The following is a 16,005-nucleotide window of genomic DNA, read 5'->3' on the forward strand; positions in this document are numbered from 1 at the left end:
AAGCGGTTGAAAATAAGAAATGGATTGTGAGAACATCCCACTTGTAACCAAGTCATAAATTGTGGGTAATTTGGGGAACTCACTACTTGAGATTAATATGTAGAGATGGGCAATCCTATGGAACTGAGCCCTTAACTGTGAGACCTGACACTATGTCCCATGGGCAGTATCAGAACTGGACTAACTTGAAGGCTGTTGAGTAGGCATCCTCCAGGGCACCAATCTGTGATAGAAACTCCATCTGATGTAAAAAAGGAAGTGCTGAGGACAGGAAGACCAAAAGAATCAGTTCAACTGTCCTCCAGTGGCATAGTTGGCTTTTTCAAAAGGCAAAATGAAAAGAGAGAGTTTGTAGTATTTCACAGCTTCTAGTCTTGGAAGAAATAATAAGTGCTGTTTTTTTTTGTCCCTCCTTTTAGGGGACAGGATCTCACACTATAATCTGGCCTGGCATCAAGCTTGCAGCCTCCCAACTGCCGGAATGATGAGCAGGAGCCAAGCAGGGGTTGGTGTTGTTCTGCTCACTATGGCCCTGCTTTATCTGGGTCTCTACTTCCATTCTAATTAATAATAGACATCACAAGACCTTTTAGCTCTCTTCAGTCTAAGCTGACTTCAACCTTCAAAGCATTTGGTGGTTTTGTTTTCTTGTTTTTTGAAGACAGGGTTTCTCTGTCTGGTGCTGTTCTGGAACTCAATCTCAGACCAGAATGGCCTGGAGAGATCTGCCTGGCTCTGCCTTCCAAGTCCTGGGATTCCAAGTCCTGACCAAGAAGGCTCAGGAAGGTTTTCTTATCCCTTCATATTTATTGGCTGCCTATTATATGATATATAATATATAATAAACTAGAAATGAGTGTTAACACAAAATTTAAAAATAACCATGGTTGGGTTGGAGAGATGGCTCAGTGGGTATAGGTACTTTTTGCCAATCCTAGCTATCTGAGGTCAGCAGTTAAGAGTGCTTAGTGATCTCCCACAGAACCTAAGTTTGGTGCCTGACACTGACATCGGATGGTTCACACGCACCAGCCAGACTGTGTTGTTTAATATGCATTTTTTTAAGGTTTGCACAGTTGCAGTGGAGGGGAAGCTGGAGAAGCTAGGCAGATGCTCGACAAGCCCTTAAGCAGATGGCCTAGGCCTTCCTCATCTTAATGGGCACAGACAGCCTATTTCCTTGTTCAGATATTTTTTGGTTTGGGTGGTGTTGAGCATCAAACCCAAAGAGTCACGCATGTTAGGTAATAACTCTACCACTGAGCTATACCTCCAGTCATTTTTTTTCTACATTCTTTTTTTTTTTATTGAAAAAAAAAATTTTCCGCCTCCTCCCCGCCTCCCATTTCCCTCCCCCTCCTCCCGCCCCTCTCCCCCTCCCCCCCCACTCCTCTTCTCCTCCCTCTCCAGTCCCAGGAGCAGTCAAGGGGGCTATTTTTTATCATAATATTGCTAGTATCATACTTGACATTCCATTATTATCTTCAGGTATTGAGAGGGAAACTCAAGATCAGCAGGGCATGGTGGCAATTCTTGAATTCCAGCACTCAGGAGACAGAAGCAGGCAACTCTCTGTTGTTTGATGCCTCCCTAGTTTACACGCAAGTATTAGGCCAGTCAGGATTACATAGTGAGACCCAAACTCAAACAAAACCCAAAACCACCTCAAGGTCTTTTTTCCAGGAAGAGGTTTTGTTGACCCTCTAACTCATAGTGGCCCAGGGAAGCATCGGTGTTCCGAATCCAACTTGCTGTCTTGTTGCTTCTGCCCTTCATAGTGTCTATCTGCAAGATGACTTTAAAATACAAGGACACTTGCTACCATCAGAGAGCTGGGCCGGGTGATGGTGGTGCAGGCCTTTAATTCCAGCACTCGGGAGGAAGAGGCAGGTGGATCTCTGTGAGTTGTGGTCAGCCTGGTCTACAAGAGCTAGTTCCAGGACAGGCTCCAAACACTACAGAGAAACCCTGTCAAAAAAAAAAAAAAAAAAAAAAAAAAAGCTGGAAAATTTTGGTCTAGCCTGGGTTACATAGCAAAACTTTGTCTCAGGAAAGCAAAAGGAGAGTGGAGATGGGGGAGATTGACAAGTGATGGTTCAGCAGTTAAGAGGACTTACTGCTCTTGGAGAGCACTGGGCTTCAGTTCCCAGCACTCACATGGCTCATGACCATCTCCAACTCTAGTTCCAGGAAACCCAAATTGCTCTTCTGGAGTCTTCGGGCACCAGGTCAGAAAGATTGTGGTGAACACACAAACACACTCTCACACACACACACACATCAATATTCTTAAAGGGGCTATATGTAGACAGATGGCTGTGACATGGTCCACAGGAAAAGCATCTGCTGCGCTAGCCTGATGACCTGGCTTTGATTTCCAGAACCCACAGACAGGTAAGAGAGAACCTGATGCTGACCGAAGCCAGGGCAGGCATCAGATCTCTTGGAACTGAAGCCACAGATGGTTGTAAGTTGCCTTGTGGGAATCAAAGCCAAGTCCTCGGGACGAGTAGCAGCCAGTGCCCTTAACTATGGAGCCATCTCTCTAGCCCCATAGGTTATATTTTATAAACCAAATTCCTGTCTGGTCCTGCATGATTCTAGTATATTAAATTGTATTGTAACTGGAAATATATATACTGTCAACAGTAACACTAAAATGGTAAGCCATTTGCAAGCTGCACGGCAATTATTGTATACAAGACCTCTTTTTAAAAAGTTCATGACTGAGAAACATTTCCATCTTGAATTCCCATGAAGACAGAGCTTTCCATCTCGGCAGGGGTGTCTCCAGGAGAGCCAGGGTCCTCTGCTTCCAAGTGCTGTCCTGTCTCCTGCTCGTGGGTCTGCTCTGCGCTGCTTTCCATCTGAATCTCTTCGTCTTCCAACCCCACAGGTTTGTCAGGGGCTGGCACTACAGCCTCATCTTCATTTTCATGTAGAAAGCTGCAGATCATGTTGGGTCTATAGGAGAAATCGTTATCCTTCATCTGTAACCACTCTACACCATCTAATTGGGCAGGAGATAAGCAGGACAAATAAGAAAGAAGCAGAAAATTTCAGTTAATCAAAACAAATGTGGCACAGATGAAGAGCTGTTGCTGGGCTGGAGGGATGTAATTTTGTACAACCACTACAGAGATCAGTATGACAATGCCTTATAAAAAAGAGGACCAGTAAATGGTCTATTGCTACCACTCCTAGATACACAGTGGGAGGATGCTGAGTCGGTCCAGCACAGAGATACTTGCACATCTATGTTTGCGGCTGCAGTATTCACAACAGCCAAGATACAGAACCATACTAAAGATCCATCATTGGATAAACACATATAGGGGGGATACAGCCCTGCATGCCTCAAGTTCATTCCCAGGTCTCTTCACTTCAGGTCAAGCACTTCTAAAATGATTTTATTTTATTTCATCCTCTTTTCCTGGGACAGAATCTCACTATGGAGCCCTAGTTGTGTAGATCAGACTGGCCTTGAACTCATAAAGATCTGTCTGCCTCTATCTCCCAAGTACTGGGATTAAAGGAAAGGTCACTATGCCTGGCCTGTTTATTTATTTATCTGCCTACTTATTTATTTAATATTTATGGGGTTTTGAAGACAGTTCAACGGGTAAAAGTACTTGCCATGAAAGATTTACATAAGTCTGATCCACAGACCCTACATGGGGATGACAGACGGAACCAGAGCTGTCCTCTGATGTCCATATCTGTGCAAGCCACTGCTGCCGATAACAATTTAAAACATCCTAAACTTTAATGTATTTGTGTGTGGTATATGAGTATGTGTGAAATATACATGTGCATGTGTGTATAAAGGCCAAAAGTAGACATGGGACATCTTCCTTAATCAGTGTGCACACCTCTGGAGAAGAGCTCTCTCCCTGAACCTGGAACTCACTGATCCAGGTAGACCGACTGACCAGTGAGCCTGTCCTCCTGTGTCCACCTCCCCAGGGCCCCTGCAAGGGTGCTGAGGATTGAGCTTTGCCTGCATTGCCCAGCACTCAGAAAGGGAGAGGCAGCGCGTCTGTAATCCCAGAGCTAGGGAGTGTGACAGAAGGAGGAGCAGACGTTACTGCAAGGGTCCTGTCTAAAGAGAGGTACATACAACACAAAACCTGTCTAAAGAGAGGTACATACAATACAAAACCTGTCTAAAGAGAGGCACATACAATACAAAACCTGTCTAAAGAGAGGCACACACACAATACAGAATCTAAGTTTATTCATTTCACTATAAATAAGAATTAAGTTGACATATGTAGGAAAATGGATACAACTAGAACTCTAAAACTCATTATTAAACAAAATAAGCTTAATGAGAAAGACACGGATTGCATGCTTTCCTCCTAGGGAAACTTTCTAGGACATGAAAGTAGAAAGGGGATGGCGAGGGGGGCATAAACAGAGGGGCAGGAGGACATCAGAAGGAAGGGGATGGCGAGGGGGGCATAAACAGAGGGGCAGGAGGACATCAGAAGGAAGGGGATGGCGAGGGGGGCATAAACAGAGGGGCAGGAGGACGTCGGAAGGCAATGGGAGTCTGTGGCGTGAAAGCAAAAGGAAGAACTCTGAGCCTGGCCTGGCCTCCCAAGTACTGGGATTGTACCTAATAGCCACACACCCAATGCAGTGCTAAATTTTAATATAGTTTATTAATATAGCTATCTCTGAAAATCCAAGGAATATCCTGATAGCAGTGTATCACCCACTGCCAAAGCCCACACTAAGATCACCTACTTGCTTTTGTCTGTTTATGTATGGGACTCAGGGTTTGAGCTCACATCTTCCTTCCACTTGCCAAGTAGCTGAGTCTGGCCTTGAACTCCTGATCTTCAGCTGCCTTCCCCCACCCCACAAAGCACTGGGATTACAAGCATATGCCACCACATCCGGTTAGTACTAGGCATTGATCCAAGGGTCTCACAAACGCTGGGCAAGGGTTCTTGACCACTTAGCTACGTTCCCAGCCCAAGGGCACCCATCTTCAAAGAATGGAGTCAACAAACCTATGTTTTCTTCTCCTTCCTTCTTTTCTGTCAGCAGCGTCCTTGTCATGCTGAGCTTCTTCATCGTGTGGCATTTGTACTTGAGCACTGTCTTGTCGGTCCCTTCCGGCTCCACTAGGACATAAAATGATCTTATTATGCTGCTTCACGCATCACATCAAGTACTCAACTACTTCCTATGGAGACAGCACGAGAAGTCACACTGTGATTCATCACTCCTGTCCCACATGCAAAGAAATGACAGATAACACTGTCACTCAAAGGCACAACAGACTCAGACCCAAACAGCCATGAGGCCAGAAACATGAAAACAGAGATTAAGGGAGCAGGAAGGATAGACTCAAGCCCTAACATGGAAAATAGGGGTCAGGAGTTGGCCTGCAGGGCAGTTTATCAACAATCCCATCACCCAAATGAAGGACCAGAACCAAATGCCCTACTTGAAGCAAGAGGATTGAGTGGGGATGCTCCCAGTTAGAAAAGCCTGGGAACACTGTTGTGATATTGCTGCCAAGAACTACAACTTTTAAAGACTGTAGACCCAGACAGGTGAGAGAATGAGACACTGGGCCAAAGACAGGAGACACCAGAAACTTCCGCATCCTGTTCTGCCGAGTGCGAGCTCCTGCCACACATCAGGAGAGAACATAATGGCATCTAGACATCTGAACCATATGAACTCCAGCTATTGCTAATATTCTTTTCTTCTTTTCTTTCTTTTTTTGGTTTTTCGAGACAGAGTTTCTCTATGTAGCCCTGGCTGTCCTGGAACTCGCTCTGTAGACCAGGCTGACCTCGAACTCACAAAGATCCGCCTGCCTCTGCTGGGATTAAAGGCGTGTGCCACCACTGCCCGGCTATTGCTAATATTCAAACTTAGAATTTCATGTAGTTCGAGCTGCTCATTTAGTTGAAGATAGCATACATTCCACTTTTATTCTCCTCCACCCCTCTTTTTACATTTATTTTTTGGTGCTGGGTAATTGTGGCTAAGGCCTCCCACGTGCTAAGCAAATGTTCTAGAGGAGAGTTATAACCCCAGCCTCTTATTAAGTCTATCTTCCTTTTGCTCATCAATCTAGCTCTAGATATAAAGTTTGGAGAAAGTTGTTTACCTGTACACACAAGGACACACATAAAGAATATGGCAGCATTTTTATATTGAGGTATATTAAGAAACGCGCCAGGCGCACGCCTTTAATCCCAGCACTTGGGAGGCAGAGGCAGGCAGATCTCTGTGAGTTTGAGGCCAGCCTGGTCTACAAGAGCTAGTTCCAGGACAGGCTCCAAAACCACAGAGAAACCCTGTCTCGAAAAACCAAAAAAAAAAAAAAAAAAAAAGAAAGAAAGAAAAAAAGAAACGCATGGCTGTACAGCAAAGCACTCAGAAGGCTGAGACAGGAGGATCACAAGTCTGAAGTCAGCAAGGGAGAGGATATGCAAATCTATAGTTCAGTCCCCAACATCATTAAGAGAAAATGAAAATGAGCCTTGAAACCAAGCTACATTCAAACCCTGGCCCTGCCACTCACTCCTGTGTGACTCTGAGACTGTTGCTGACACCCGTGCTTTCACAGCTACGAAGGAGCAGGAAGACGGCACCGACGCTGGCACTTGAGAGGCTCAGAAAATAGCAGAATTTAAGTCCAGCCTGGGAAACACAGAGAATTCCAGGCCACCCTGTACTGAGGCTGCTTCCAAACAAACAGAAAGTATCTTGTTCACTGAACTGTGGTAAGGGTCAAATGATCAAATAAACATATAAATAATATACAAATCCTTTAGAACTAACATATAGAAGATGACAAAGAGTAGCTATTAGCTGTGTGTGGTGGTGCACACCTTTAATTCCAGCACTCAAGAGGCAGAGGCAAGAAGATCCCTGAGTTCAAGGCCAGACTGGTCTATAAAACAGAGTTCCAGAACAGCCAGGACTAAAAAGAAACCCTGCCTCAAAAAACAAAACAAAGTCGGGTAGTGGTGGCAAGTGGCTCCAAAGCCACAGAGAAACCCTGTCTTGAAAAACCAAAACCAAAAACAAACAAGCTGAGTGGTGCTGGAGCACCCCTTTAGTCCTAGCACCCCAGTACTCAGTGACAGAGGCAGGCGGATCTCTGAATATGAGGCCAGCCTGGTCTACAGAGTGAGTTCTCAGAGAGCCAAGACTACATAGAGAAACCCTGTCTTGAAAAAACAAATTAAAAAAAAAAAATAGCAGCTATTAACTATTGGTGATTTTATACAGTTGAACTGGGTATCAGCTTATACTCACAGTGGGAACGAACTACAGAACATACTAGTCTCTAAATGGAGTACTACACAACAGGAAAATAAACGCACACTCATAGCATCAGGTATAAACCTCAAAATATAGCTAAATAAAAAAATACAGACTATCTTATATGGTACGTTACAATTTAGATAAACTTTTCGGTTTCTGTTTTTTAACAGTATTGCTGCAAGGCAACAATCTACCACAAAGCTAAGCCCCAGCCTCAAGTTTGAAAAGTCATATATATGGAATATAAAATTAGGTATAGGCAAAAGAAACATCAAATTCAAAGCAGTGATTATTTGTGGAGACAGAGGAAAGGGCATAAGCAAGGAACTGAGCACAGGCTTTACTCATATGCTGAGGGATTTTGCTGAGGTACTGGGGGCTGCACACAGATTTCCCACAGGCTGCACACATGCTGCCACTTAGCTGTAACTCTTTGACTGTGAGGAAGAATCTCACTGTATAGCTCAGTCAGGCCTTGAACTCACAACCTCCTGACTCGCTGCAATCAGAAGCTGTGACATCACATTTCTGTTAACACTTTAAACTGTTTCAAGTCAAAGACAAAATGGGGAGGAGCTATACAATTAGACAATGTGTGTGTGTGTGTATATAATACTTAGTTTTCAGTTTTTTTGTTTTAATTATACTTTTTGTTTTGTTTTTCAAGACAGGATTTCTCTATAGCTTTGGAGCTTGTCCTGGAGCTCGCTCTGTAGAAAAGGTTGGCCTCGAACTCACAGAGATCCATCTGCCTCTGCTCCCCCACCCCTGAGTGCTGGGATTAAAGGTATGCACCACCACTGCCCAGTTTTAATTACGCTTTTTATGTGTTTGTATGTGCACAGGACTGTCACAGCACGTGTGTGGAAGTCAGAGGACAACTTGCAAGAGTCAGTATTCCCCTTCCACCATGTGGGCCCCAAGGACTGAACTCACGTTGTCAGACTTGGCGACAAGCATCTTTACCCACCGAGCCATCACCAGCCTGAGGTATTATTTATTTTTATTATTAGTTTTTTGAGACAGGGTCTCACCACAATGCTGGCTGACCTGAATCTGCTATGTAAACCAGGCTGGCCTCAGATTCACAGAGATCCACCAGCTTCTGCCTTTCAAGTGCTGGGATTAAGGTATGCACGACCATGCCCAACCTAAGATATCAATTTTAATATTTATTACACATAATGTATTTTTTAAAGAACTTTTCAGTGTGTATGTGTGTCTGTCTATATGTGGGAATGTGCTCTCCGAGACCAACCCCTAGAGCTGGTGTTACAGGCACTTGTGAGCCACCCAACATGGTACTGGGAACTGAACCCAGGTCCTCTGCAAGAACAGTACATGTTTTTAACCGCTGAGCCATCTCTCCAGGCAAATCTGAAGCTAGGCAAGTTGAAGTACTGCAGTGATATTTTGTTTGTTTTCACAAATAAAGTTTGCCTGAAGATCAGAGTGCAGAGCTAAGCCAGTAGAGGCCAGGAAGTGAGAGCACACACCTTTAATTCCAAGACTTGGCAGACAGAGGCAGACAGATCTGTTAGTTCAAGGCCACCCTGGGCTACATGAGGCTGAATCTGTCTAAAAAAGAAACAGAGCTTACACATAGGCGATCCTAATACTTGGGATCCCATTCCTTTAATCCCAGTACCAGGGAGGTGGAGATAGGAGTGATATGGCTGGGTAGAAAGAGGAGTAAAAAGCGGAAGGAGACAGGAGCTCAGTGCAGTCTGAAGCAATCCGTCTGAGGCAGCAGTCTGAGAATGCAGTCTGAGAATGAGGACAGGATTGTCCTCTTGATTTGAGGATTCTGTAGAAACAGAAGGTCTCTCTAGTGGCTGGCTGCACTGCTTCTCTGATCTCTCAGCTTTCACTCCCTAATATCTGGCTCGGGGTTTTTATTAAGAACCATTAGACGCTGGGCGGTGGTGGCGCACGCCTTTAATCCCAGCACTCGGGAGGCAGAGGCAGGCGGATCTCTGTGAGTTCGAGACCAGCCTGGTCTACAGAGCTAGTTCCAGGACAGGCTCCAAAACCACAGAGAAACCCTGTCTCTGTCTCGAAAAACCAAAAAAAAAAAAAAAAAAAAAGAACCATTAGAATTCATGCTACAGGGTATCAAGGCTATAATCCCAGCACTAAGGACGCAGGAGGATTGTGAGTTCAAAGCCAGCCTGAGCTACAGATGACCTGATATTAAGCAACAATAAAATAAAAAACAAAAAACAAAACACACAGTAAATTTGAAATAATCTGTAGAAAGTTAGTCTAGCATAGCAATGACTTACCACGTTCAACACCTTCTTCAAATATAACACAGGTCCCAAGAGTATCTGCAGGAAAATGTAAGGCAAATTAGGAAAGATGGCAGAAATACTCTGAGAGGCACATGACAAAGGAGCTTGAACATCCGGCATTCTCCTACCTTCGTACTCCCCAGCAAACACGTAGCTGTCTACTTGCAGGATGGGCCTCTCAGTATCAATTCCCTACAACAGATTAAAGGGCATAAAATACCACCATTAGAAAATTTCCCTTGCCGGGCGATGTGGCGCACGCCTTTAATACCAGCACTCGGGAGGCAGAGGCAGACGGATCTCTGTGAGTTCGAGACCAGCCTGGTCTACAGAGCTAGTTCCAGGACAGGCTCCAAAGCCACAGAGAAACCCTGTCTCGAAAAACCAAAAAAAAAAAAAAACAAAACAAAAGAACATTTCCCTTGAGGGCTGGAGAAATAGCTCAGAGGTTAAGAGCACTGGCTGTTCTTCCAGAAGTCCTGAGTTCAATTCCCAGCAACCACATGGTGGCTCACAACCATCTGGCGCCCTCTTCTGGCCTGCAGGCATTCGTGCAGACAGAACACTATATACTAAATAAATAAACCTTTAAAAAGAAATTTTCCCTTCAAGACAGGTGGTGGTGGTGCACACCTTTAATCCCAGCACTCAAGAGGCAGAGGTGGACACTCTGGGCCTGTGAGTTTGAGACCAGCCTGGTCTACAAAGTGAGTTCCAGGACAAGCCAGAGAAACCATCTTAAAAACTCCCCCCACCCCCCAAAAAAATGCCCTTGGAGCTGGATGTGTTGGGGCACTCATGAGGCAGAGACTAGCCTGGTCTACAAAGCAAGTTCCAGGATAGCCAGGGCTCTTTGGACCAGATGTGGTGGGGCATGCCTTTAATCCCAGCACTTGGAAAGCAAAGAGGCAGGCCATCTGAGCTTGACACCAGTCTAGTCTACAGACTGAGTTCCAGGATGGAAAGATCGTGGGTCAGCTCAGGCTACATATGCGACCATGTCTTCAAAAAAAGCAAAAAACATGACAAATCTCAAGGGACACCAAGATCACTCAGCAGGCAGGTGCTTGCTGTCAAACCTGATGACCTGAGTTCAATCCCCAGAACCTACATGGTGGAAGTAGGAAAGTGACTCCTACGAGCTGTCCTCTGACCTCCTCCACAGGAATACCGTGGCACGCATACAGCCACACACAAAAATAAATAAATGCAATCACAAAAAAGAAAAAAAAAAGGAAAGAAAGAAAGAAAAGCAATGCCAGGTATGGTGGCACATTCCGGTAATCCTGCACTCAAGAGCTAGAAGTAGGAGAATCAAGCTCAAAAACAGCCTTAGCTACAAACTGAGTTCATGGCCAACCTCTATTCCATCAGCCCTTGCCGGGAACTACTGGGGAGAAGGAAGGCCGGGGGAGACGGGTGATTATGATCAAGTATATTATGTACATGTATAAGATTATCAGAATGAAACCTGTTGTGTACACACAATTATCACACACTTTATAACTTGCTTATTTTTTGTTTTGTTTTGTTTTTTGAGACAGTGTTTCTTTGTCCACTTGCCTCTGCCTCTAAAATACTGGTACTAAAGACATGTGTCAAATCTAAATCTGGTTTTTGTTTTTTTAATTTTTTTAAACTTTATTTCATGTGAATTGGTGTGAAGTTGTCAAATCCTCTGGAACTGGGGTTACAGACAGTTGTAAACTGCATGTGGGTGCTGGGAATTGAACCCAGGTCCTCTGGAGGAATAGGCAATGTCCTTAACCTCTGAGCCATCTCCCCAGCCCCTGTGTGTTTTTTTTTTTTTTTGAAGGTTTATCTTATTGGTTTTTTGAGACAGGGCTTCTCTGTAGTCCTGGCTCTCATTCTGTACACGAGGCTGAACTCACAGAGATCCGCCTGCTTCTGCCTCCCTAGGGCTGGGATTAAAGGCGTGCGCCACCATCGCCTGGTTTGTTGGTTTTTTTTTGTTGTTGTTTTTGTTTTTGGTTTTTTGAGACAGAGTTTCTCTGTGGCTTTGGAACTAGCTCTGTAGACCAGGCTGGTCTCGAACTCACAGAGATCCGCCTGCCTCTGCCTCCCGAGTGCCGGGCGTGCGCCACCATCGCCCGGTGCTTGTTGGTTTTTTTAAGACAGGGTTTCCGTCTGTGTGTAACAGTTCTGGCTCTCCAGGAACCCAATTTGTAGACTAGGCAGCCTCAAACCCATAGAGATCCACTTGCCTCTGCCTCTCAAGTGCTGAAATTAAAGTTATGTGCCACTACTACCTAGCTTCTTTAGGATTTTTAAAGACAAGGCTCCCTGAAGCTCAAGCTGGCCTAGAATTTACTTTGTCATTAAGGATGCCTGCCTTAGACTCTCCAATGCTGACATTATAGGGTGTACCAGGACGGCCTACTTTCATGCTGTTTCTTCTAGTCTGATGGCTGAGGCTCGGGTGTGAGCCATGGAGATACACCAAAGACTCTGCCTGTTGTCATGGAGATGCACCAAAGACTCTGCCTGTTGTCATGGAGATACACCAAAGACTCTGCCTGTTGTCATGGAGATACACCAAAGACTCTGCCTGTTGTCATGGAGATACACCAAAGACTCTGCCTGTTGTCATGTGCAGACACTTGAGAGAAGCAGGTAATGTGGATATACATGTCCACACTTAGACCAGAGTCTGGGACCAGACTATTACTTTTTTTTTTTTTTTTGGATTTTTCGAGACAGGGTTTCTCCGTAGCTTTTGGTTCCTGTCCTGGAACTAGCTCTTGTAGACCAGGCTGGCCTCGAACTCACAGAGATCCGCCTGCCTCTACCTCCCGAGTGCTGGGATTAAAGGCGTGCGCCACCACCGCCCGGCTCAGACTATTACTCTTGACTGGTACCTCTGGAGGATGGAACTTTCTAGGCCTACTAGAAAGAAGACAGGCTCTGCTTAGGTACAGCACTGGATGAGGCTTTTGTCCAAAGTTCCAAACAAAATGTTATCTTTTACTCTCCACATTCTCTCCGGCCGTACATTCAGGCAACGAAGCAGGCATTTCCTTACTCCATAGAATCACCCGTTACCTTGTTCCTCTGGAACAAGCTTACCTTAAGCTTTGTAAGGTGGAATGAGCATATTTATCTTCGTGGACAAGTGTATCCACTTCATTTCTGTTTTAACTTTGAGAAAAAATGCCAGGTGGTGGTGGCACATTCCTTTAATCCCAGCACTCTGGAGGCAGTAGTAGACAGATTTCAGAAAAACGAGACAGACAGACAGACAGACAGACAGAGGAAAGAAAATCTACAACTTTCGCTGAACTCGAAAGAATAAAAATCTACAACATTCCCCAAATTCTAAGACTCACCAAAATCTTGCATTTATTTTCACATTTGGAGAGAAAGTCGGAATCAATAATTCCTGACAACTCTACCAGAACAAATTGCTCCTGGCGGAAGAAAAAAAAAGTTAGTATGGTACACGGCCAGCGAGCAAGGGACAATAACAGAAATGTCCCAAATCCCAATTTAACGAGGCCACCTTTGTGAAAACTGGATGTAGTCTCTGGTGGAAGCAGATTACCCGCGGAACCCCCAAGACCATCTCTATTCTTTCTAGAATGGGTAGACTACTACTGGGGTTAGAGCTCCCCGCTTCTCGTGCCCCAGGGTCGGAAAGAGAGCGAGCAGTCTCCGGGCCTCCCTCCCGCCGTCCGCATTCGGGACTCTTTTCCCCAACGGGCCTGGCACAGCTATGACCGCCAATGCTGAAGGCCTTCGACACACGCTTACAGCCTCCTCTATCTCCTCTTCCTCCTCCTCCTCGTCGTCCTCCTCGTCCTCCCAACTCGGATCTATCGCAGCCGCCATAGTTCGCACGCTCGGAGACGCCATCACTGGCCACGCCCACCTTGGGCCGCCATCTTGGATATGGGCAGCGGCCCCCATATCCGCTCTCGACGCACGAACGCCTCGCCAGAAAGCAAGATGGCCACGCCAGGAGTCCGCAGGAGAGCACGTGAAGGCTCTGCACACTCCGAGCTTTCGAGCTTGGGAAATTTCGATTTTTTTTAGCCCCTTGGGAGAACGTGGTTCGTAGAGCTCAGGCTGCCCAGAACTCAGTGAGTGGCTGAGCATGCACGAAAGCATCTGCCTCTATCCCTCCCTGCTGGATTAAGCTCTGAATCTTAGAAACTAAACCTCACGTACTTCGCGTGTCGCACTGAAACCTGGAGAACCAATTCGAGTCAACTGAACTGCTTGCCTACACTGTCATCCCAGCAGCTGCTATGGGGGCTAAAGCAGGATTATTAATGCAAACTCAAGGCCAGGAATAGCTAGCACCAAGTATAGGCTTGCACATCCAGCACTAATGCTACCGAATGTTGAACTGGGAAGTCTGGGGCAGGGTGGAAATCGAACAGCAAAGGTTACTAAGCAAAACCAGTCTCAACAAAATGTAATCTGAGAAGCCGCACACACCCTTTATCTTTAAACTGGACCGGAAGCGGTTTTGTTTGCCTGAATACATTAGCATGATTGGTTGTTGCCCGTAATATGCTAATTAGAACTTTAAATCTGAGTTACTGTACAATTCATAATATTTAGAATGATTTATTTTTCAAAGGAAAGTACGTATATCACTTTGAAAATACATGTGTGTGCTATTTCTTCGGAGAGAATATTACCGACAGCAGCGACGGAGCGGGGGAAATGGACGATCCAATGTCACCATTAGTGAAAAATGTACTGCCAGATGTGACTGGACAGCGGTTGACGACGCAACTTTAAGACTATACTTTCAGGGATCATTTCTATAGTTCGTTACTAGAGAAGTTTCTCTGACTGTGTAGAGCACCCGAAACCACGAGGAGGATACGAAGCATTCTCCCCTGAGCGTGAAGCCGGCATTTAGTGTTGCTTCCTGCAACTGCTATCTGCCATTGATGATCGTTCTACTCTTCCTATGGGAGAGTGGAGGGGGAGAATGCAGTCTGAGTGGTTTCTTTTTTATTACTGGTTCAAAGTAAGCTTTTTCTTATGGGTGTTTGTACGAAAGCTTTTTCCTGCTCTTTTTTTTTTTTCTGCGGGGAGGGAGTCTCGAGGCTTTAGAACCTGTTCTGGAACTCTCTGCAGATCAGTCTGGCCTCGAACTCACAGAGATCCGCCGGCCTTTGCCTCCCGAGTGCTGGGAAGGGATTAAAGGCGTGTACCACCACCGCCCGGCTTGTTTTTTGTTCTTTTTAATGGGAGCGATGCCCTTCAAGAATATTTTTTTTAATATTTATTTATTTATTTATTATGTATACAATATTCTATCTGTGTGTATGTCTGCAGACCAGAAGAGAGCAGCAGACCTCGTTACAGATGGTTGTGAGCCACCATGTGGTTGCCGGGAATTGAACTCATGACCTTTGGAAGAGCAGGCAATGCTCTTAACCACTGAGCCATTTCTCCAGCCCCCAAAGAATATTTTTAAAAAAGAGAAATTTTAAAGAGTAAAGAGTCGTGTGCCAAACTAGGTCTTTTGAAACCATAAAAGAAGTTACTTGGGGAGAAAAAAATTCTGCGAGGGGCGCTATTAGCCTGAATTAGTAAATAGGAGCAATTGGGAGAGGAGCACAGAGTGCCTGTGTCTTTAAATGATATTGGGCGCGATATTCACAATCTGCCACACGGGGGCGACAAGTGATTTAACTAACAGTCTGTTCCTTCTTGCTCTTAAAAGCCTGAAGGAAAAGCACATTTCTTAGCGAAATTCTAGTAAAAAGTACCTTTAGGGTTAAAGTCCTGTTTCAGTATTATTTTCAGAAACAGAGCTCAATGGTAGAGCATTCGCCCGGCACCTTTGAAACCCTTGGTCCAACCGCTAATGGGGCGGGGCAGTTACTAAGTATTGGGTAAGTAAGACTTCTTCAAATTTCAACTGCATCACAGTGAGTTGGAAGGCTTCTCCAGATAGCAAGTGAGCATTTTCACCCCAGTAAATTCCGCGGTACTGATGCTCTGGCCTAAGAAACCGAGTTGGAATACTACTCTACCAGATCACAGTAGCAAAGAGTCATTTGCCAGCAGCCATGTACGACTAAATACTGAGATCATGTTAAGTGTTCCAGCTTACTAGAGAGCATTAATAGTTGTGAAAATAAGTTTTGGGGAGAGAGGCGGGGATTCGAGACAGGGTTTCTCTGTAGTTTTGGAGCCTGCCCTGAAACTCACTCTGTGGCCTCAAGCTCACAGAGATCTGCCTGTTTCTGCCTCCCAAATGCTGGGATTAAAGGTGTGCGCCACCACCGCCTAGTTTAAAATTTAATTCTTTAATTTATTTTTGCCTTATTATTTTTTATGTGTGTATGTGTCTGTCAAACACTCATTAAAACAAAAATAACTGGATATGGTGGCATCGGCCTTTGATTTGTGACGAAGGGGC

General features: G+C 45.1%; 1 protein-coding gene and 1 non-coding gene across 2 annotated transcripts; one reads left to right on the plus strand and one right to left on the minus strand.

Annotated features, from left to right (window-relative positions):
- Positions 1-2,282: 2,282 nt before the first annotated feature.
- Gtf3c6 (general transcription factor IIIC subunit 6) lies at positions 2,283-13,496 on the minus strand. Its single transcript, XM_057763298.1, has 6 exons — positions 13,368-13,496; positions 12,944-13,024; positions 9,725-9,788; positions 9,588-9,632; positions 5,022-5,135; positions 2,283-3,010 (listed from the first exon to the last, which is right to left on the minus strand). The coding sequence occupies exons 1-6, from the start codon at positions 13,467-13,469 to the stop codon at positions 2,721-2,723; spliced, it is 696 nt and encodes a 231-aa protein (XP_057619281.1). The 5' UTR covers positions 13,470-13,496; the 3' UTR covers positions 2,283-2,720.
- Positions 13,497-14,364: 868 nt separating this feature from the next.
- LOC130870631 (small nucleolar RNA U3) lies at positions 14,365-14,578 on the plus strand. Its single transcript, XR_009056768.1, has one exon. It is a non-coding gene; the product is annotated as a small nucleolar RNA U3 (small nucleolar RNA).
- The last annotated feature ends 1,427 nt before the right edge of the window (positions 14,579-16,005 follow it).

This window comes from Chionomys nivalis, chromosome 2 (genome assembly GCF_950005125.1).
Source record: "Chionomys nivalis chromosome 2, mChiNiv1.1, whole genome shotgun sequence".
Taxonomy (NCBI): Eukaryota; Metazoa; Chordata; class Mammalia; order Rodentia; family Cricetidae; genus Chionomys; species Chionomys nivalis.